This window comes from Nannobrachium achirus (genome assembly GCF_963921795.1).
Source record: "Nannobrachium achirus genome assembly, chromosome: 23".
Classification (NCBI taxonomy): Eukaryota; Metazoa; Chordata; class Actinopteri; order Myctophiformes; family Myctophidae; genus Nannobrachium; species Nannobrachium achirus.
In genome coordinates, this window is record NC_137830.1 from 39,630,295 (window position 1) to 39,652,038 (window position 21,744).

General features: G+C 43.4%; 1 protein-coding gene across 1 annotated transcript in view; it reads right to left on the reverse strand.

The window, feature by feature from the left end:
- LOC308309004 (uncharacterized protein) overlaps positions 1-21,744 on the reverse strand; it is a 93,412-nt gene that overhangs the window by 35,895 nt on the left and 35,773 nt on the right. The window contains exon 4 of the mRNA XM_080754459.1: positions 2,233-2,355. Coding sequence (XP_080610585.1) covers positions 2,233-2,355 — 123 coding nt within the window. The remainder of the gene's footprint in view (positions 1-2,232; positions 2,356-21,744) is intronic.

The following is a 21,744-nucleotide window of genomic DNA, read 5'->3' on the forward strand; positions in this document are numbered from 1 at the left end:
ATTATAGCACCACCAGGACGCATGGCCTGGTGGAGACCTGTGCTCGGAAGAGCACTTCTTCTAGTTGTGAGTGTGTTTTTTATCACGATAAACGATAATATCGCGTATCGTCCCATCCCTAATCTGTTCTCCTTTAAGGCTGGGGATTTTGTGGCGAGGATTGGCTCAGCGGGCACAAAAGGACATATCCCATTTGATGTGATGGATGGGTCATTTTAAATCCCCCTCTGAATGGATGGATGGATGACAAGGGAGCAGACATCTCACTCTGCTGCACTCTGTGTCAGTGGTGTAAAGTGACTAAGTACTTTTACTTAAGTATTGTTCTTAAGTAGTACACTTTTGAGTTATCTGGACTTGACTTGAGTATTTATAATTTCCATTGCTTTTACTTCTACTCCACTACATCTCGGATCCAAATGTTGTACTTTTACTCCACTGCATTTACAGTATTTGAAAACTTTAGTTACTAGTTACTTTGCAGATATAAATGATATTATAAAACATACATAAACCACTTTAGCCCTATTTTACAAACTCGCATTTGAGCTTGTAGATCTGCTATTTTCAAACATTTTGTACTTTAAGTACATTTGATGCCAACACTTTCATACTTTTACTCAAGTACATTTTGGATTCCGGACTTTTATGTGTAACAGTATTTCTATATTGCAGTATTGATACTTGTGAGTACTTTTTCCACCACTAGTCTGTGAGGAGAGTGTAGGAGAGTGTTTCTTATGGTCGGTAAGCATCTTTTTGCTTGATATTTTTCTGTGCTGTCACTCTCTTCTTGTTAGCAGTGTGTTTGTGTACATATGTCATTCAATTTATGTAAATAGACCTTTCCAGCATTCCGCACAGAACGCCAGTGGGGACACATTACAGATGACACATCTGGAAAGCAAATCTTATAAGCGAGATCCAGATAAACAACCAGTCAGCTGAGCAAGCCCAATGGACGTGTGTATTTTTGGATATGTCGGTTTGATGCAATCTCTTAACAGAAACACAAAATATTGAACATTCACTATCGGTGTCACATAGTGGAATGCCACTCTCTTAACAACTTCTCACTGAAGTTCTTCTCCATATACTTAAAGTGAATCTGACAGCACAGGGATCTAGTTCAATATTAATTACTATTCTGCACGAAAAGGAGATACTCCATCAAGTCATGGCTAGATATTGATGAGACTCTAATTCACCCAGATTAAATGAAGGCAGCACTCACGGCATTAAACAGATGGCAGATCCTGAGGTTTAATTTTACTTAAAGAGTGTGAAAACCCTAAAGGGTCCATTTGGGTCCAGTTTCACAGTCTCAAGAGTAAAAATAGAGTTTACAGCGCAGTGATTCACCTTGTAGTGTCTTTGTTCTCAGCTGAGCTGCAACGATAAGCTAAATATGAAAGAAGAACTTAGCTTCAGAGCATTTCCTGTAAATAGATCACACACGGAATAATGAAACACCAAGGCACCCTAGTGTTTGGATGGCTGCAGCGCAGGCTAAGAGCTGGTATCTCACTGGGCAACAGTGCCTCTGCTCGACAGCACTGGGTTATCAATGTCTAAAACATTGTGCTCGAGTAATCAGTAGCCTCAGGGTACAATTAAACATGTTTACAAAGACGACTGCATTAATTAATAACAGACGGTTGATGTACATTAAGCTTCACTCCATACGATCTGCCATAGAATTATTTGAACTAAATGGTAAATGGTGCATTTATATAGCGCTTTATTCCAAAGCGCTTTACTTAGATTAGGTATTACATTCACCCTTTCACACATATGCAGCACATTTATACACCAACCAGCACATTGGGAGCAATTAGGGGTTCAGTGTCTTGCTCAAGGACACTTTGATACCAACTCTGGGGGAGCCCGGGATCTGGCCACTCTACCCCTGTGCCACTGCCGCCCAACTACTTAAATTGGCATTTGAAGCATTGCAACAGTCTACAGCAGTGGTTCTCAAAGTGGATTCCAGGGACTCTGTGGGTTCCTTTAGGGGCGTCTAAAATGACCCTTACAAGTCTGTAACTCTGACAGTGTACAAATGGAACCACTAGTCTACAGTACAAGCTCACAACGCGTCAGAACGCGTTGTACGCTTGTAGATCTGCTATTTTCGACCATGTTCGCCTATAATGACAACTTTAACAAAAACATGGACGCCAGGTTGAGAGCACTCAAAGAGTCACAGAGGTCACGTGGCCTGCTCCTTACCTGCCCTAGGTGTCCGGGGTCAGAGGCTATGGCCTCATTCTGGCAGGTGTTAGCCTGAACAAGCTGCTCCTCCCTCTTCCTCTCCTTCTCCCCGGTGTCGTCGTCATCCAGTTCGTCCAGGCTCTGTGAGGCAAAGAGAAAGATGTCATCGGGTCAAGCTTGCAATAGAGTGAGGACTCGCAGGCTGATGCAGGGTGACAGGCGAGGTCATTCCCGCCACAACAGTGACGGTAACTCCTGACTCCTGCGCAGCCACGGTCCCCTAATAATCCTCTTAAGGCACGCTGACATTCATTTCCAGGAATCCCCAGGGAGCCTCGGCACAACCCAGCCCAGCCCAGCCCAGCGCTGCATTGGAATCCTGGCAGGCAACAGGCAAGACTGACTGTCTGGAGGCCTTTCACCTCCTGAGGATACCATATCTGACCAGTGGAATGCATCCAGAAAACAAGCAAGCGTGCGCGCGCGCACGCACGTACGCACGCACGCACGCACGCAAGAGTGGGGGAGGCAGCAGGGGTGTCACACCAAATTATGGGCCCTGGGTATAAGGATTCACTCACATTTTGTGCTTTAACTATTGAATACAAGCTCACAGCAAGCTTGTAGCTCTGCTATTTTTGAAAAACCGTGAACATTTTTGCAAGTCTTTGAATATTTCAAATCCTTCTAAGGTTTTTTGAAAAACCTATGTTTCTATGTCAGTGGCACTGGTGCTCAAACCTTTTCATGTGAAGGACACCCCAAAATGATACATATTTGGCTACGGACCCTCGTCTCAAAATATTTAGTTCCAGGGACCCCCAAAAGCAAAATTTGAGTTACAAATGTTCCCTTAAAAATATACATATATTCAAAGATTTGCACACATTTTCAAAAATAGCAGATCTACAAGCTCGCAGCGTGGCACTCGGAGCTTGTATATCTGCTATTTTTCAATAGTTAAAGTATAAAATAAGACCCCCCCCTTGTGACGCCCCTGGGAGGCAGCCTTTACTGTTTAGTGGGAGATTTTGCACATTTTGCCTGGGAAAGCTTCCAAACTTTAGTGCGAAGGCTCCATTCTTTTATATGATGAAATATGCACGTCGTCTAAACTTCCTACACGCCTTAATGCTACCCGAAATGATGCAACAACGCGTCTGTGTTCGTTTATCAAAAGAGGACGTACAGACGCATTGGGCAAACAGAGCTCGTTGGTAGAATGGATGGATGATTAAGAGAGAAGGCGAAACGGGCCGAATTCCCAATGGAACAGCACAGAAACCAGCGTTTCCTGTTTCATGCATGTCGGACGAACAAAAGGTGCCTGCATAACAGGCCCTCTAATGGTAAAAATAGCCTTACATGGCAAACGAGGAATGCGGTCATTTGCAAAGCCTTTCCTGCCAAACCTTTTATCAGCGTTCCTCTGAGAAAAAAATACAAGCTCCTTTCTTCTCCAGTCCTGTCGACTCGAGTCTGGAACTAATACCAGCATTTCTCCTCTGCCACCTCCTGTCATTAATGGGCCCTCTTTAGAAATTCCTGTTCAAATTGCGTCAACCAACCTGCATGTACAGTAGTATGTGCATTTATACTTGTGCAAAGGGGTTTGCCTCTTGAAATCGTTACTGTCCCTGCAGTCACTGCCTAGCTGTAAATGCAAAAGCAACAAATATAATTAAATGGTAAATGGTGCATTTATATAGCGCTTTTATCCAAGGCGCTTCACATAGATTGTGCATTACATTCACCCATTCACACACACGTTCATACAACGATGGCCGGAGGAAACCATGCAAGGCACCAACCTGCTCACAGGGAGCAACTAGGGGTTCAGAGTCTTGCTCAAGGACTCTTCGACATTAACTCAGGGGGAGCCCGGATTCGAACTGGGAACCCTTTGTGCTCTAATGTCGGTTTCTCTACCCCTGAGCTATGCCGCCCCCTCATTAATTAAATAATGGTGTACAGTTTAATGCAAAACCAAACAGAAGTCAAACTATGTGCAATGACTCAACACTTTGCTATGCGCTAGCCGCTGGAATTCTGGATTTGGGGGATCTCAAAAGTTTATCTTGGCCTGTTTTGCCCTGTTGAAATTGCTCGAAATTGCTTTGCATTTCTCTCATTCCAAATAAAGCCATGGGTGCGATGTGTGCATGTGCAACCATATAAGGGATGTTTTTGTTTCTGATGTCATCAAAAAACTGAGACTCTTGGTGTGTATCTTTCGGGCCAATTCCTCACCTTGGACTCTGGAAACAAACAGACGGAGAGGAATGATGAATGAGCAAGGATTCCACTCTGCGCTCACAGTTAATCATTCAGAAGCATGAGAGATTAAGAGTTTAGGACCAGAAGGTTAAGAACGCTATAAAACAATATTAGCCAGAGTTACAGTTAAGACTATAATAAAACAGTCATATTGCCAAGACTTATAAAAAAAAGAGAACCACAGGATTTCCCAGGAAACACACATTACTGCATTTATCTGCTGGTTTGGGGGTCTCTGAGGAAGTGATGATGATGAGACAAATAAGGAACGAGAGCCAGACTCCCAGAATCCTTTCTGCTTCCTGTTTACAATATGACAGCATGTCAGGCCCTCAGAATGTTTACTTTTCAGTAAAACAAGCATCCTAAAGCTTTGGCCGGTCGTGCCTGTCCCAGTGTAGGATGTGGCTTTAAGAAGCGACATCTGGAGTGCTCCGTCCTGGTCTATTTGGTGTTGTGGTTGGAAACGGTCTCCCCTTTCTGGGAGCAAAATGAGCCAGTCATCTATCATTCTAAAGCGCCATCCTTGGCAGCAGGAATTTGCAACACATCTAAAGGTTTATCTGAATAATAAAGGACTGGATGCCTAAACTTTCCTGCGTGGGCTTTACTCTCTCTTAAGTGACATCCCTTATGCAAGGGTTTGACTAGCAGGCATCGGCAGTGAAGGATAAGTATGATGACATACAGCAGGGGTCTTCAACAGGGGGTCCAGGACCCCTAGGGGGTCCTCAGAGTTACTACAGGGGGTCCTCCAAATCTTTGTGTGATGGAAACTTTGTTTCCTCCTTTTTTATATTAACCACTTGAACCCTAGTGTCCATAGTCAGATAACTTTAGCCAAAAATATATCTACAATCTCAAAACGCCTCACGCTGCGAGGCTTTGTGAGCTTGTAGATCGGCTATTTTTGGCAAATAGCTTTGGTGTAGAGGGGGAAAAGAGCACACTAAGGTCACGTTTATTATGTATTGACGGTTCAAGTGGTTAAATATCAGAAAACACAAATTGACATGAATCCAAAATACACCAATGATTGTGCTGTCAAACGATGAAACTATATGTAATCTATGAAAAAGGTTGTGGGGGTCCCTGTTTCGTCTCTCTCTCAACTAAGGGGTCCTTAGTCTGAAAAGGTTGAAGACCCCTGACATACAGTATGTACTGCAGCTTTTACAAACTGCATTGCCTTGTTGGCTGTTGACTAAAATGTGGAATGCCCTACCAAAGGCCTTAAAGGAGAGTAAATCCTTTAAAACCGGCTGCCACTCACAACTGGTAACAATAAACCTAGCCTTACCGGACCCTCCCCCTGACCCTTCTTTGTAAATACCTTCTCATTTTGCATTATTGTTTTTATTTATAGCTTTTCTTTTTCTTTTTCTGATGATATCTACTGCATAGTACTGTGTTCTATCTGTCTGACATTCAATGTTATGAGTTAAAGAAAAGGACATCAATGGAAATAAGCCGCAAGGCTTCCCTGAGTTTCCTTTTAGTTGACCTTGTACCAGTGAACTGTACTGTCATGAAACTGTACCTTTCCCTATGCAAACTTCTAAAAAATACTTTAAAGGACAACTTTTTGAGCGGTGGTTACACCGTCTCCTATACGTGGCCGTGTGTGTATGCGTGCGTGCGTGTGTGTGTGTGTCCGTGTCTGTATGTAGCCTGCAGAGCCTGCAGTACCTTTTCTGACCACACATGTTAAGGGAGGGGCGCTGTTGTTCAGGCAAGACACACACACACACACACACACACACCCACACCCACACACACACACACACACACACACCGACCACCGCTCAGTTCACACGGGTGTGATTTTTTTTTTACAACAAGGGTTCATATTTTAGATTGTAATTAGAGAAAAGAAAAAGTGAGTGTTAAAATGTTTTCATTTGCTTCATTCTATTGTTTAATCGCGTTTACCGTGCTAAAATGTGGGGCATGCGTACGCATGGGGGCATGCATACAAGTGGCTAAATAGGTATTTTTAGACACAATAAGCCAGCAGTTTCTTTATTGCTATTTACAGCAACACTTCTAGCCCCCATAAGTCACATCCAACCATGAAAGGTTGCGTTGTATCTTGGGAATGAGCTTATTCTGTGTAAAATGACATATTTAGCCACTTGTACGCATGCCCCCAACCACTGAAATAAGAATCTCTAAAACAATAGAAAGAAGTCAATGAAATAATTTTAACACTCATCTTTTATATTCTTTAATTACAATCTAAAATATGAACCCTTGTTGTAAAAAACTAAAGTTGTCCAATCAATCAATCAATTTTCCACAGTGATAAGTGAGAAGACAACAAGCGGATGTTTCTCTGGTCAACTAGGGCTGTCAATAGAGTAAAGAATATATGAATAACTACCATTCTTAAAGCTGCACCATGTAACTGGCATCTAAAAGGCAGGTACAACAGGTACTCTGCCCCTGACAGTATGACCCCTGACATTATTATTGGTCGGATCAGCAGTGTCATGTCACATAGGCAGCCCGAACTCTAGATGTGAGGACCACGGCACAAAAACATCATCAGTTATAATTGAACTCTAAAATTGACCCATGGCTGCCTCCAAAACTCAAACACTGTGCAATCCTGAGATTTGATTTAACTCAGAGTGTAAACATGGACCAATATGGGTTTAAAAGCAGGCTTAATGACTTCTGTGCATTAATCACCATTAATGCATCATTAACATGATCTACTGAGCCTTGGCACAAATGGTGGTTCATACTGAAGCCCAGGCGCAATTTGATCAGGCATGCCAGTCGGTTCCAATGACAACGCCAACCGCTATTACAGTAGTGCGACATTGACTGGACTCAGGTATGGGAGTCAGGGATCAAAGTGAGAATCAATTATGGAGCTGGGGATTGGGACTGATTCATGCCACACTGCACACTGCCAAGGTCAGCATTGTGTTGATGAGAGTGAGACCAGAGCTATGCCAGCTTTGAGTAGCCATACCATCACCTACTGTCTGACAGCCCCACAAGGTGTGAACTAGGATCCACTGGTGTGTGGCAATCGCATTAACTAATTATGTAAATACCGGTAATATGGAAATGTTGGTCTATACTAGGCCCAACACTATCTCGATCTATTTTTTACCAAATGTTCGTGCCAAATAGGGACGCTATTGGTTCATGTGGTTGTTGTACACACGCACAGCAAGTCTACATGCACGGATGAGGACATGTGTACACATGGTTCTCAGACAAACCATAACGGACTGCTCCGGTGCCAAACCTTCTGCAATCTACAAACCTAAGAGATTTAGATTTATCACTCTCATCAATCCCAGCAAAATTCCTCAGAAACCTATTTCTCTGCAAGGGTGGTTTGGGGACGGAGAGTCAAATTGTGCACAAGGCATTCTCATGAAAAGCAGATGGGTTTGGCCACGAGGCAAAAAAAGAAAGAAAGAAAAAAAAAACAGTACACAAATCTATTTTCATCAACATCAATGTTTATCAAGTGAAAGAAGCCTCAGTCTGGCTTTGACTTTGAAGAACACGCTACTTTGCTTGACCCTCCATTTTCACTTGAGGGTGAGAACATAATATTAGCGTGCTCCGACTCGGAACGAAAAGACTTCCATAAAAACCAAGCCATCAGCAAACAATCAACTGGAGTCCACTGTGATTGTTGACCCAGTGCAAGCAGCATCAGCATTCCTTTCAGTGTGTCAGACAGGGCTGGTGCCTGTGTGTTTGTGTGTGTGTGTGTGTATGGGGGGGGGGGGGGGGGGGAGCCCAGTCAGCACGACCCGGCAGAGGTCTGGTACTGTCTGGACCAGCTTTAATACATCTGTGGGAAAACAGAACAGCCCCTCAATGCAACTCTGGCCTGCCAAGCTTGTTATTCGCTCTATAACCTCCACAGTAGGTTTTGGAGGTAGCGATAGACTCAGTCGGGCTTGTAACAGGCCTCGTTTTGTGTGTGTGTGTGCGTGTGCGTGTGCGTGTGTGTGTGTGTGTGTGTGTGTGGACAAGCCAGGGGAGGCATTCACAGTTTGTGGGGGTTCACTTCATAAATAGTATTTTACACTGCGACACCGCAGACCTCCCCAGAAAACCACACAGCCCCCCAGTCAAGCCCCCCCCCCCCCTCCCCTCCCTCCTCTCACAATAAGCCTCTCATGTTTTCAGAACATTGGGATCTTACAGTACTTGGAATATAGGAGGGATGTGATACAAAAACAAATCAATAACAGCCAACCATTCTATTTGGCTCATGCACCCTTTGAAACAGCTTAGTTTATGACTCCGAAGGACTGAGATGAATGTGTGCTATGTGCTTGATCTTGAGCTCTTCATGGTGAATTTATGGGACAGTGAATCGTAAAGCAGGCTAATAGTGTACCTCCTCCATATTTCTTAACACCCTTAGCACAGCTTCATGCTGGCACTCTGACCTCCAGGAGGCCTCAGCGGATATGCGGCCGTGACCTCTGTGCATGTTTTGGCAACTGATGGGCAGCGGTGTAAAGGTACTTAAGTACAATTTTGAGGTATCTGTAATTTACTTGAGTATTTACAATTTTCAACACGTTTTACTTCTACTCCACTACATCTCAGAGGCAAATGTTGTACTTTTACTCTACTACGTTTATTTGACAACCATAGTCACTAGTTACTTTGTAGAGTTTGATTATTATTAGAAAGCATACATGCTCACAATGCTCAAGTACATTGTGAATTCCAGACTTTTACTTGTAACAGATGTCATATTGCAGTATTGATATTTTTACTTAGGCTAAGTGAAAAATGTGAGTACTTTTTACACCACTGCTGACGGGTTATAAGGATAATGGTGGTTTACTGAGCTGCTCAGCGCTATCAACACCAAAGGCACCACAAAATAGGAGTCTGAATAATGGTGGTAATTTCCCTGTCAAATTGCGTGTAAAACAGTCATTATCAATTCAAAACGGCATGCTTTGCAATTACTTTTTGTTTTGTATTATTGATTGGAATCATTTAAATTTTAACAAGGCGAGACAGGCAATGCAATAGATACAGGGAAATGAATCAAACAGAAATAAATAAATCTGTGGGATAATTTGACAGATGACATGAAACATGAAATATTAATGCCACTGCAGATTATTAATGAAGTGAACTGATGCATAATATGCAATTCGTATTTTCAGGATTGCGTAAAAAAGTGCGTCATTACATGGCTTTGCCTCCATCTTCAAATATATACTTATCTTTTTTTTTTTACATTTCTGCACAAAATACTGGCTCTGCATATCCATGGAAAAAAGGAAGAGAGCCAAACCTGTCATGTCCCTGAAGGGCTGTGCGTCCTGAGAGACAACAGATCCTGCCTGCAGCTATCAGGCCACGCCGCCCCGCAGACACCAGCCCTCAGCAGAACACAGTGATTTTACACGTGTAAAGAGACAGTTGGAAGTGGCGGCGCGTGCGGGGCACTAACTTAATCCACATGATTATGCATCCATCCTGTTTGGCAAAAAGCCTGGCCTTTGTTTACACGGAATTCATGTAACAACGCAACGACTTATGTCAAATTTTATACTTATACTATAGGTGATTGTGAAGCATTATCGCAATCGGCAACTTGTGAAGCTGCTATATTTGCCATTTCGAAAACGGTCTATAAAAAAAGGTTGAAAGTACTGTAGTTACGGTCAAGAAACACCAAGAGACAACACTGGATTTAATTACGCTCACAAAGAAGCCAAACAGATATTTCCTTTGCACCTCAAAACACATCCCACATTAAAGTCCCCTGCTTTGCCGTTCTGTATTCTCCCTGGTTCTCCAGGTCCAAATACTGTCATCCCAGGAAACAGAGAGCAGACCACGCTATCCTGTTTGGTGGGAGGGCCATTATCTTTCTGCTTGTTTGCTCTAGCTCACTCCATAAACACTGCTGATCTGCTTCTTCTGACTGCAGCTTGTAAAAACGGCCCCATTAGCAAATTAGCTGTTTGTTTTCTCTAGTGTTTGACCACGCATGCGTCTGTACCAGGGGGAGAGTTCCGCCGATTTAAAATGAGCCCAATACGGAACTAAAACTTCCTATGGTTGGCCGCTAGTTGCGCTGTTTCCCCCCCGGCCTATCGCAAAAAGAATTGTTCTCCATTGGACCCCATTCATTTTCCCCTTACTTTATGGTTCCTATCGCTAGTTAAAAATTGCCTTTCAATCACGATGATATGCGTTTTGTGAAAATAAGGTCCCATTTATGTTAAAATTGATGATAAAGTTGGCGACACCCATGCCAAGGACCCATATTGTTTCATTTGCGCTGCATAGAAACCAATGGCGTCGCTTTGTCCATATCTTTTATACAGTCTATGGTCTGTACACACACCAACCACAAACGGGCCTAATGATCAATGATATCTGTCAGCAGAGAGCTGCCTGCTGCCTCGGGACGACCGACTGTGTTCAGTGAGTCACGTCATTACAAATCATATGTATGGTGGTCAGTGTTGGTTGGGTATCGTTACTTTTGATAGTAACTTGTTACGTTACTACGTTACCCACAGAGAAAAGTAACTTGATAGTTTACTTTTTCCATTACCGACCATTAAAACCCACCTGCGAGGAAGTTTGGTAAACATAAAATAGAGTGCAGCCTACCAGAGTGTTGTGGAGCTGTCAGCTGTGCGTGGCTGCGTGCAGCTTCAATGTGGATAATGTAATGACGTTGATCTATCCGTTCACCAGTAAATCCAAAAATAGTGTGAATCCTTCCACAGCCTTACTAAAGGGCTTCTCTCAAGCCCTGCCATGTCGTGAGCGACTGTAAATTAATGTAAACAAGAGACATGCACAAATAAGTTCTCCTTATAGATGACCGCGGGTAACCTCATAAGCTCATTCATTCAGAAACAGCGCAAATGTGTCAGATGGATGATTTTTCCTTTGTGGCAACAGAAAGAACAGGGAATTATAGGTCTTAAATGTAACTAACTAATACCGTTATTTTTGGAAAATGTAACTGATAAGCGACCTGACGGAAGCTTATCTCTGTCTGCAACAAGCAACCTCGTGGTGGCGCTAGAAGAGGGGCATGTGAGAAATAAGGGGTGGAGGTTGTGGTTTGCCAACCAAGGAGTGTGGTGCAAAGTTTGGCATGGATAGGGGCAACATTGCCGGAGATAAGAGTAGGGCCAGACTGACTGCCGGGGGAGGTTTTCATAGTAACTTGCGACCTAACGGTCGCAACAAATAAAAATAACACCTGTAGCTCTCGCTCTCTCCCAATGGTCCTGCACTATTTTGTTATTTTTGGCCTCCCTCTCGTATTTAATCTATGGCTGATATCATTCAGATGATCTTGCAGAATATCTTGCTGGGAACTGACAGAAGCGTAACGCCCCTCCAGTTGTTGCAGTCTGATAGTGTGCCTTTCTTTGGTACTTAAACAATCACTCCTTATATCCAGTCTGATGCTTTTGTCCAGGCTGATGGTATCTTCGCCTGCACCAAGATAAACATTAAACAAGTGTGGTTGCTGACGGTTGCTGACGTGACTATATTCTACAGTAAGCTAACTGTCATGTGAAGCTCGACCAATTGATTCCCTATTGATTCCCACTCCCACTGATTCCTTATTGATTTCCACTTCCATTGATTCCCTATTGATTCCCTATCCCGGACAGAAGTCTGTCTGTCTGTCAATTTCCAATGGCAGCGGAAAAGTTACCCTAGTAATAAATAAAGTTTCCCCAGGACTATGATGTGTTGCCCTATTGGGCAACCACACTAACAATGGAAGACAAAACGTTGACAGCCAAAAAAAAAGAAAGAAATCCTACATTTTTATCCCACGATTGGGCGCGACGTTGGTGTAGCGGTTAGTGCATATGCCCTTCATGTGGAAGGTGAGTGGTTCAAACCCTGCCTAAGCCGACGTCAGCAAGGGGGAGAAGTCGACAGCCAGCCCCATGGCCTCCCATAAGTAACAAGAAATCTTGTGAAATAAAATGTCGTCAACCAATCATCAAGGACGATGATACACGAAAGAAGAGAAGATCCCACGATTTTGTGGACTTTTACATGCTGTAGGTGATGTCACCTCACTGTGATGTCACAGTGACAATGGAACCAACCCATTGACTGTAAAAATGTGTACTTACTGACTGACTGACTGACTGACTGACTGACTGACTGACTGACTGACTGACACAGTATGGATATCCAGGGTTTGATCTTTGATGAGGTGATGTCATGTGACATCACTTCCTGTACTGATGGAAGGACAAGCTGCGACATTTCTCATGGTATACACTGTGACCTTCTGTTGCAATTATACATTTGTATTGCTGCTACAAATTAATGTACAAGATGTAACAATAAATACACTTTGACTGTCCCTTGGCTCTCTTATCTTATACAGTAACTAACTGTGGACTGGTAGCAGGAGAGGTGCCAGTTCACCTCCTTGCCCCAGCGGAGGTGCCCTTGAGTAACCTTAACTGCTCCCAGGTGCATAACAACCTATGAGGGAAAAAATAACAATCTACAATCTTCATCTTTTTCTTTTCATTGTCCTAGTCTTCCAGGTAATGGATTACATACTCATACTACAAACCTTTCTCCCTCAGTTAGCGTGAGGGCATTGGATTTAAGCTGTGTGGAACAAATTCAGAAAACGCTAACGTCTACCTCTCCCAACTGCAGGGCCAGAATGGCTGTAATTCAACCTCGAGTGAGTTGGCGGACGCAGGCTGCTAGAGCGCTTACCAGTAGCCTCTCCAGAGCCCTGCCCCGCCATAATGAATCCTATCCTTCCAAGCCAGCAGTAATAACGGGGTGCCTGCAGAGAATGGTGTGGAGGCAGTGGGGGTTGGGGGCTGGCCCCATGTTTTGTCTAACCTCTAATCTTGTTTTCACCTCAGCGTTGGCATGCTCAAGCCTCACTCCCGCTTCCTTCCCTTCTTAATGCTGCGCTGCACCCCCCCCCCCTCCCATTCCAAACAGCCTCCCATTCCAAACAGCCCCCAATGTACCCACTGAGCAAACCACTACTGACCCACAGCAATGCTGTAGCCTAGCCAATACTCACAACCCCCCTGGTCGTGACTTCTCTTGTGCTGGCATTCATCGGCAGAACAGAGGCACTGAGTTTACCCCGTTGTTCTCACTCAGGCAACACACACTGTCCAAATATGTGTGGTACTCAGATAGTCACACTAGCGCCCGAACAGCACGAAGGGGGAAAAGAACAACATGAAGAGCAAGGAGTCACAAAAGGGCTCGGGGGCTACTAGCCTCCGACAGCCCACTTCACACTCACTTCCTGTTTAATTGTCTTTATTTTGTGTGTGTGTGTATACAGGGAAGTGAAAGGAGAAACTACTGCGGTTCTTCACTCATGATTTGAAGGCTGCTTATTTCCTGGCCAGGCACCTGGTGTGTTTATCACTGGACAACGATGTGCCCCCTGACCCTGAGCTGTGACAGACAGCCCCTCCTCCTTCTACAAAATGTTCCTGTGCTCAGAATGCACAGTATCAGATCGCGTAACACCAGGGCTCCACTAGAAAGACTGTCTTGTGGGGCGCCCGCTGGCCTACTGGTCCAGGCACATACCATATACTGTAGGCTTTGTGTAGCCTGCGGCGGGTCGCTGGTTCGATTCCCGAGCCCGACCAGATTTGCTGCGTGTCGCCCCCAATCTCTCTCCCTGTCGAAATATGGCCTTGTGCCGGGCTGAATTTGGTGTCCAATGCCTGCATAGATATGTTCCAACCCGCCCACTCAGGTCCTCTAGTGCAGACCTACTTGAGGCGCCAACAATGACATATACAAAATATGGTGAAGCAGCTTTCTGCTTCTACGGACCGACAGCTTGGAATAAACTCACACTACACCTAAGACAGGCAGCCTCTGAGGATAGCTTTAAAGCACAGCTCAAGACCTATTTCTTAACTCTTGCTTTTAGCTGAATGTTTAAATCCCTGTGCTGCTAATTGACGTCCGCATTGTTCTGAAATTGTTCGTCAATGTTTTATGTTTTTATTTCTCTGCTTTATTGTAATCATTTTAATTATTTCTTTTTATTCTGTATTTTTTATTTTATTTTTACTTTTTCTCTGTTAAGCACTTGTGCTTAATTTTCTGCTCTGTAAAACGCTTTGAGCTGCATTTCATGCCATGAAAGGTGCTATACAAATAAAGTTTTATTATTATTATTATTATTATTATTATCATCACCGAACGCAGCGCAACGTCAGCAATGGAGCACCCTTCATTAATTAAAAGGGGAACGTTCCCTGCATTGACGTTGATGCGACGCCCGATGGCTGCAGTGGAACCCTGGCGTTAGTCAGCCAATAACACAGCAACGTTCTCTGCCAACGGTGTGCTTTTTAACAGCTGGTATAGTTCCAGTGCTAGTTTCCTTTTTTTCTACCTCTCTCGCTCAAACCCGGTGAGTGCCTTGGCCATGGGACCACCTAGCAACCTGGCACGGCATGATGAGTTCATCCAATTGGCAGAGGAGGGGAGGGAAACACGCCACACAGACAGTGGGTTATTGTGTCAGCGGTTCCTCCTCACAATGCACTCACCAACAAAGGGAAGAGATGTCTTGGCCGACATGACGCCCTGGCGTGTAAAGGAAGAGGAATCCATCTGTTCCATGTCCCCTTTGATTGGGTTTATCTAACGAGAGCGAGCCACTGGAAATCGGAGCCAAGCGCCATTCAATCCTTGCCGCCTTTGTGCTTGGCCATCGCGTTTTGCTGGCTGCTGACACTGGGTTTTCTTGGCTGTGTGGGCTCACTCTCATTCAGAGCCCCCCTCAACTGTGGGACTATTCAGGTTTCATAGAGCTATCAAAAGAACCACAGACAGGCTGGGCAGGAGTTAAGCCCGGTCTACACAGCATCCAGGAAGCTACAAAAGCGGCGACAGCAACCGCAGTGCAAATGGCTTTCTCGCATTGTCAAGCTGACAGTTATTGCCCACCCGCTCCCACAAAAGTAAAATGTGTGACCATGTCATGAATTGTACATTGCTCAAAGCTTAATATCCATACATCCAACTGTACAATAAACTATGTCTACAGTTGTCTAAAACCTAATGTACACTACAGTAAGAGCTTGTGAGCCTGCACCTCTGGTAAGTTCAGATGGCTGGCGAGTGTTACTACTTAGTAACACTTAGTGTGCTACAGGCACATGCCTATTACCCCTGCTGAACATTACACAGGTTCAATCTAAAAGACAAATGCGTGAAATAGTCGAGACTTTCCTGCAAAACACCGAATTATAGAAGGCAAAGAATAAAGAAGGCAAAGACAAAACCTTGTGTTGTGAACACAGCAGAGATCAGAACAAGCAGTACGAGGTCAATCAGACTCTGTTTGTGAGCGAGTGGCTGATGGCTTGGTCTGATAGCAGTAGCAGCATGGGGGCACCTGATGGCAGTGCTTTACCATCCTGAAGAGTACAGCTCCATTATACCTCGTCACACAACCCTTTCAGACAAAAAAGGTTCCAACGGTGCTGGAATACCAGGTCAAGATGGTAACACGGGCAGATCCGTCACTCAAGGCACTCTGCCATACAAAATCAATCAGGCCAATCAGACCACAAGCCGAGACTAAAGGCATGTTTTCACTACAGTTCCGGAATTTTTCCTGCAAAATAATTAGCATAATGATTTTCAACTTGCCGGGAGTTTAGTTTTTTGGGTGTTTTCACATAAGCAAAAATGCTGGCATAGCCATAAAATACCTCGTTTTCACTAAACCGTTGTCGCGGTGTTGTCCGTTGTCCGTGTCCGTGTTGCCAGACTTTGCGAGAGAACTAAGCAACCAGGTGTACGAAAATAATCCCGAAAAAGTGATATTATCTAGGCCACACGAGCACTTTAAAACTACCCGCATCGCCACATCAGCTAATTGAAAATTACCGATCTACAAGCTCACAACAAATAAAACGAAACCAGCAACTATCATATACAAACAACTTTACGGAAATGAAGCCCAGAGTCGCTTATAATTAGCAGACATGGCAACACTTGCACTGAAAGACCTGAAAAAAAAATGAAAAAAAGAAACACTCTCCCCAGTTCGTTGCGTTCACTGCGGTGGCATCGGTGCCTGTCCTGTCTCTTCTCTCTCTCACTCTGAACGCTACAAATGGATTTACTAAAACAAAATATTCTTCATGCTCAGCAACAACAACACATAAGGTCCGTTCAGAAAGGATCTCATCTAATGCAACGTGTTGCACCTGTGGGCTTTAGATTAGCTGTGGTCTGTGGACTCGCTCGGTGCTCAAAAGACTTTTAGGCTAATCATCACATGACAACGGCGATAAACTAATGATGCACCTTTTGTTGAGAACAGCTTCTTTCTTTCAGAACCTCTCCAGTCCCTCCGCAGATAGCGGAGGAAGAGGTTCCAAAAGGAGCTGCCGTTAAGAAATCGTTGCACTTTTGCAGGCAGCCAGCCATGGTCACAATGCGACTCTCACTCTACTCTTTATAGCCTAAATAATTATCCCTAATGCAAGGTGAAGCTGTATTATATTTCGACTGTAGGCCTATATCCCATTCACATTCTGATCGTTTTCAATCCCAAATACAATGCTTTAACTGTTATCATTGGCTCCTTACGCACCTGCTTGTCAAAAAACCGTCAAAAATAACGGTATGCGTTTTCACAGAAGGGAAATTTGTATTCTAACGGTACTTTAGCCAAAAATTACTAGGTATTTTCCCGTCAAATTTCGGCCTCCAAAACTCCCGGAATACAAAATAAGTGGCCGTTTTCACATGGCGTGAATTTCAAAATTGCCGTCATTTTTGACAAGACTTCCAGAAGTTTTGCTCAGTGAAAACGGGGCTATAGTGAACATTAAAGGGCCGTTCACACGGAGCACAGTAACTATAAAGATAACTATTCACCATTGGATTTTCTTATTTCTTTTTTTTACAGTTGCTGTGAACTCTGCCATCCACTTGACTTAGAATGATGTTTGAAACCATATTTTTACAGTTACAGTGCTCATTTGTTCTTGTGTCCAGTGGCCTGTTGATTTTTTACCAGCTTGATCCCAGCCTGATTTCTTTTAAAACTCCCAAATGTTTGTGATGCAGGAAACATTTACGACCACAGGTCATTTTGAGGCAATTTGAAGGTACTGTAAAACAAGAGCTAAAGTATGGTAACGCAAGTCAGTGAGTGGGAAACAAATATGCAGTCTCTTTGTATTACTTGCGTCATCCTTCATGTTTCTAAAGTAGAGTTCAGGCAAATCCATCCTTCAATCAAATACCACACAAAACACTGCCCAATGTGGTTTGCGCTTGACATGCCAAAGTGCTTGTGTATTCTAGTTTGTTCCGAGTCTGGACTCCACATTTACGTCTGGTCACTATTACTGAAGTATGGCTTGAGGAGGAATCATTTCCTAATTAGATTGTTCCCTCACTTGTTTTTGTTTTAAGGTGAAGGGCAAGTTTAGGAGTGTTTTCTAGTACACGCTAATTAAGTGGATAATATCTTGTAGAAACAAAACAAATACCTCTGGAAACCAGTGAACCTGCAGTCCAAGAGTAGATCAGAATTATTCAGTTATATTAAACAGAGCTTATTCTCTCTTGCTATACAGAAAGAAATGGGGGACAAAAGGGTGTCCCCTAAAATCTGATTTAATAATGGGGATTACTCTGCCTTAGGAAATAAATTATCTCCTTGCTGCCATTAGCATTGGTTTCATTGTACACTTTCCTGCTCTATTTTTTGAATTTTCAATTTGGAAAGTTGAAGAGTGTAACATTTCGGAGCTCCTCCACATTTGACAGTGAAATACCACACATACTGTATTGCTTTCTCAATTTTGACCGGGGATCTCAAATGTATGTACACATGAGATGTGTTGCTAAACTGGTTGGTGATTTGCAAACCTCAATATAATTTATGCCATCTGCTCTGCAAAGCATTCACAGTGAGGCTGCAAACACCAAACAAACTGTAATTCAAGTCAAATTTATTTATGGAACATTTTGCATATGAACAAAGTGCAGCTACTATAAAAGGCTGCCACTCGCAAAATAAGCAATTTTCTTGGAAGCCGTCAGTGGAATTTGTCCACAGTGCTATAAATAAAGGCTCAGTTCAATTTACTCACTTCGAGGAATAATAGCCATTTTAGTCAGGAACACTCTGGTCAAGATGTTCCCTGAATTTTGTGCATGCTTTTTGAGCATGCTAAGCGAATGAGGAATGGGAAAAGAGCTGACTGACAGCTGACTACAGCTGGGCGGGGCAAGACTCTTGTGTCCTACATAAACTAATGCTGAAGCTTCATAACGAGATTAAAGGAGTAGTTCACCGCCGAATAAAAAGATTTGAAAAGACAAATGGGCAGATGACAGCATCAACATCCCCAGGATGATTGGGTGGAGGGGTACATGGACAGTGTTCATGGTGGTTGGGTTGCAGCCTTGCTGTGTACAGGGACTTGCTATGTGTGCAGTGCTTGCTCTGCTATCATATTAACTATTTGTTGTTATATTGTTTCTGATTAATATGCAAAATCACGATACAGTAATATTAACTATATGATGGCAGAGCAAGCACTAGTCTGCACACTGTTGCGGGTCTTTGTGCACTGCGGCCTGGCTGCCATGGGTGTTGTGGATGTACCCTTCTGTTTGATCATTTTGGGGATGTTGATGTTAATTGTCAGCTGCCCATTTGTCAATTTGGTAAAAAGAAATTGGTTGAATAGAACTCATATTTTGGGACCATCGCTCCATTGTTCACAATGGTTTGTAATGCAGGCTGCTATCCCAGGAAGTCATGTGATCCAAGATGGCTGCGGTGTGAATATGGTCTATCGAGACGTCACTGATTGGTCCAAGTCATGCGGTGCTTGCTGGGACAGTGATTATTGCATTCAACTCATGGTTCTCAGATTGTTTGATTGTTTTTGGAGACAGTTCCAACACAGATTTTTTTTGTATGGCAATGTTTGGGATCTTTGTTCATATTAAAGTTCATATTACTTTGTTTCTTTAGTTCACCACCAAATTGACTTTTTTTTCCTATTGATTACTCACGCCACAGAGACTTGAGTTCAATAATATTTTTTGTCTTTTGTCGCATTCCTAAGACAATAATTTTATTACAATAAATGTACCCCCATTGATTCCGCATGGGGACCTAAAATGCATTTGGGTCCCCATCTGGAATCAATGTCTTAGGAATGCGACAAATACAAAAAGATATTATTGAACTCAAATATCCATGTTGAGAGTAATCAATAGATTGAACTACTCCTTTAAGGGTTGCATTTGCCACACAGAAAGACTAAAACCAGAGAAAAACATTTCCATAGCCCATTCCCCCAATGCAACAGTGTTCCCGCTTTCATTTCCTTTCAGGATTCTTGGGAGAGACGAGGCCATGTCAGAGGAAACTAGAAGCAGTGCTCTTCCGAGCACAGGTCTCCACCAGGCCGTGTGTCCTGGTGGTGTTACTGTATAATAGGCCAATGTAAAAAGGGTGGCATATGTTCTTCACCATAGATCTTTCATGGAAATCGGACGCTGCATGCATGATTTGAAGCATTGTGTTCCAAAAATGTGTTTTGCTAAAGTCTACCTGCTGGTGGCGCTATAACAGGCCAATGTGAAAAAGGTAGCATTTGTTCCTTGACCTAGTGGGAATATGTGTGGCAAATGTCACGGTAATCGCAAGCTGCGTTGATGATTTGAAGCATTTTTTTCAAAAACTGAGCAATCCTGCAAACTTTGGAAGCTAATATTAGCCAATCAGGATGGAATATGAAATATCAGACGGATCGGACTTGATCACATGACTATAGAGATACTGTGTACCGATTTGCGTGATTTTTGGATAAAATCTCAAGGAGTAATATCCAAAAATGTGTTTTACATAAGTCGGCCCAAAGGTGGCGCTATAAAAGGCTGATGTGAAAAATGCAGGGCAAAGGTTTATCCTTAGACTCTAGGGAGTGCGCTTACAAAGTTTGAAACTGATCGGTGGAGTTATAGGTAAAACCACAAATCGGCCTGTTATAGCGCCACCATGAGGCTGATTTAAAAAAAAAAAAAGTGGCTTCCTCGGCCTAGTGGGAACGTGTGTGCGCGATTTCATGATAAGTGCACTTTGCGTTTGGGATTTGAGGCATTTCGTTCAAAACGGCTCAATCCTACAAACTTTGGAAGCCAATCTTAGCCAATCAGGATGGAATATGCAAAATCGGACAGATCTGTGTCGATCACATGACTGTCGAGATACTGCCTACCGATTTGTAGGATTTTTGGACAAAATCTGTAAGAGTAGTGCACAGAAATGTGTTTTGCGAACATCGGCCACTAGGTGGCGCTAGAAAAGGCCCATTTGAAAGATTTAGGGCAGAGGTTCTAGATTGGCATCCAGGGAATGTGTGTGCTCACTTTGGCAGCGACCGGGCCAACGGCGACTGAGATTAGCTGCACACAAACTGCGAGGACACACGGACGGACGCACGGACGGACACACGGACGGACGAAGGGGAAAACATACTCTCCCCCAAGCCTTCGGCTGGTGGAGACAACAAAGAAAGGCTATAGGGCAACACATTGCAGGTACAGAAAAACTGATTTGCAACCAAAACAGAGTTTATTATTCAGGAAGTTCAGAAGTGGCCATAAAAGAAAGTAATGAGGGCCAAATATTTCAAGGTTGTTGTTTGAAAGCTGGACACACGCTTCTGGATTCCTCACAAGCCCCAGCACGGGCAATCATATAATAAATAAACACATTCCATAACCATTTGGTACCATTTAACAAAAACTCAACAAATAAAATGTGTTGTGCACACTTGCACATGTTTGATTTTATTTCATAAAACTTGATAAGATAACCCGTTTTTTTTTTTTGCGTTGTGTTTACAATCGCAACTGAATTCCTGAAGACGGGCAAATGTCGTTTTGTTGGTGTGCAAAGGTTTTTCTTTATTTCATTTTCTTGGGCATCAGACCCAGAAATCTGGCATTGGTCAGGCTCTACTGGAGGCAACTGCCACGTTCTAACTGGATAATAATCTTTTTAAGAATCCTAAGTTATGAGTAGCCTATCAAGTAGACGGTAGTTCAACTCTCATCAGTCCTTTAGTGAACATGCAGTCTCATCGATATGTAAGCTGATGAGAGGCTCTGCGGTATAAGTGCATTAGTCTATGACTCCAGCTACGGAGAAGCTAAGGAGTCTGAAATTAGGCCTAG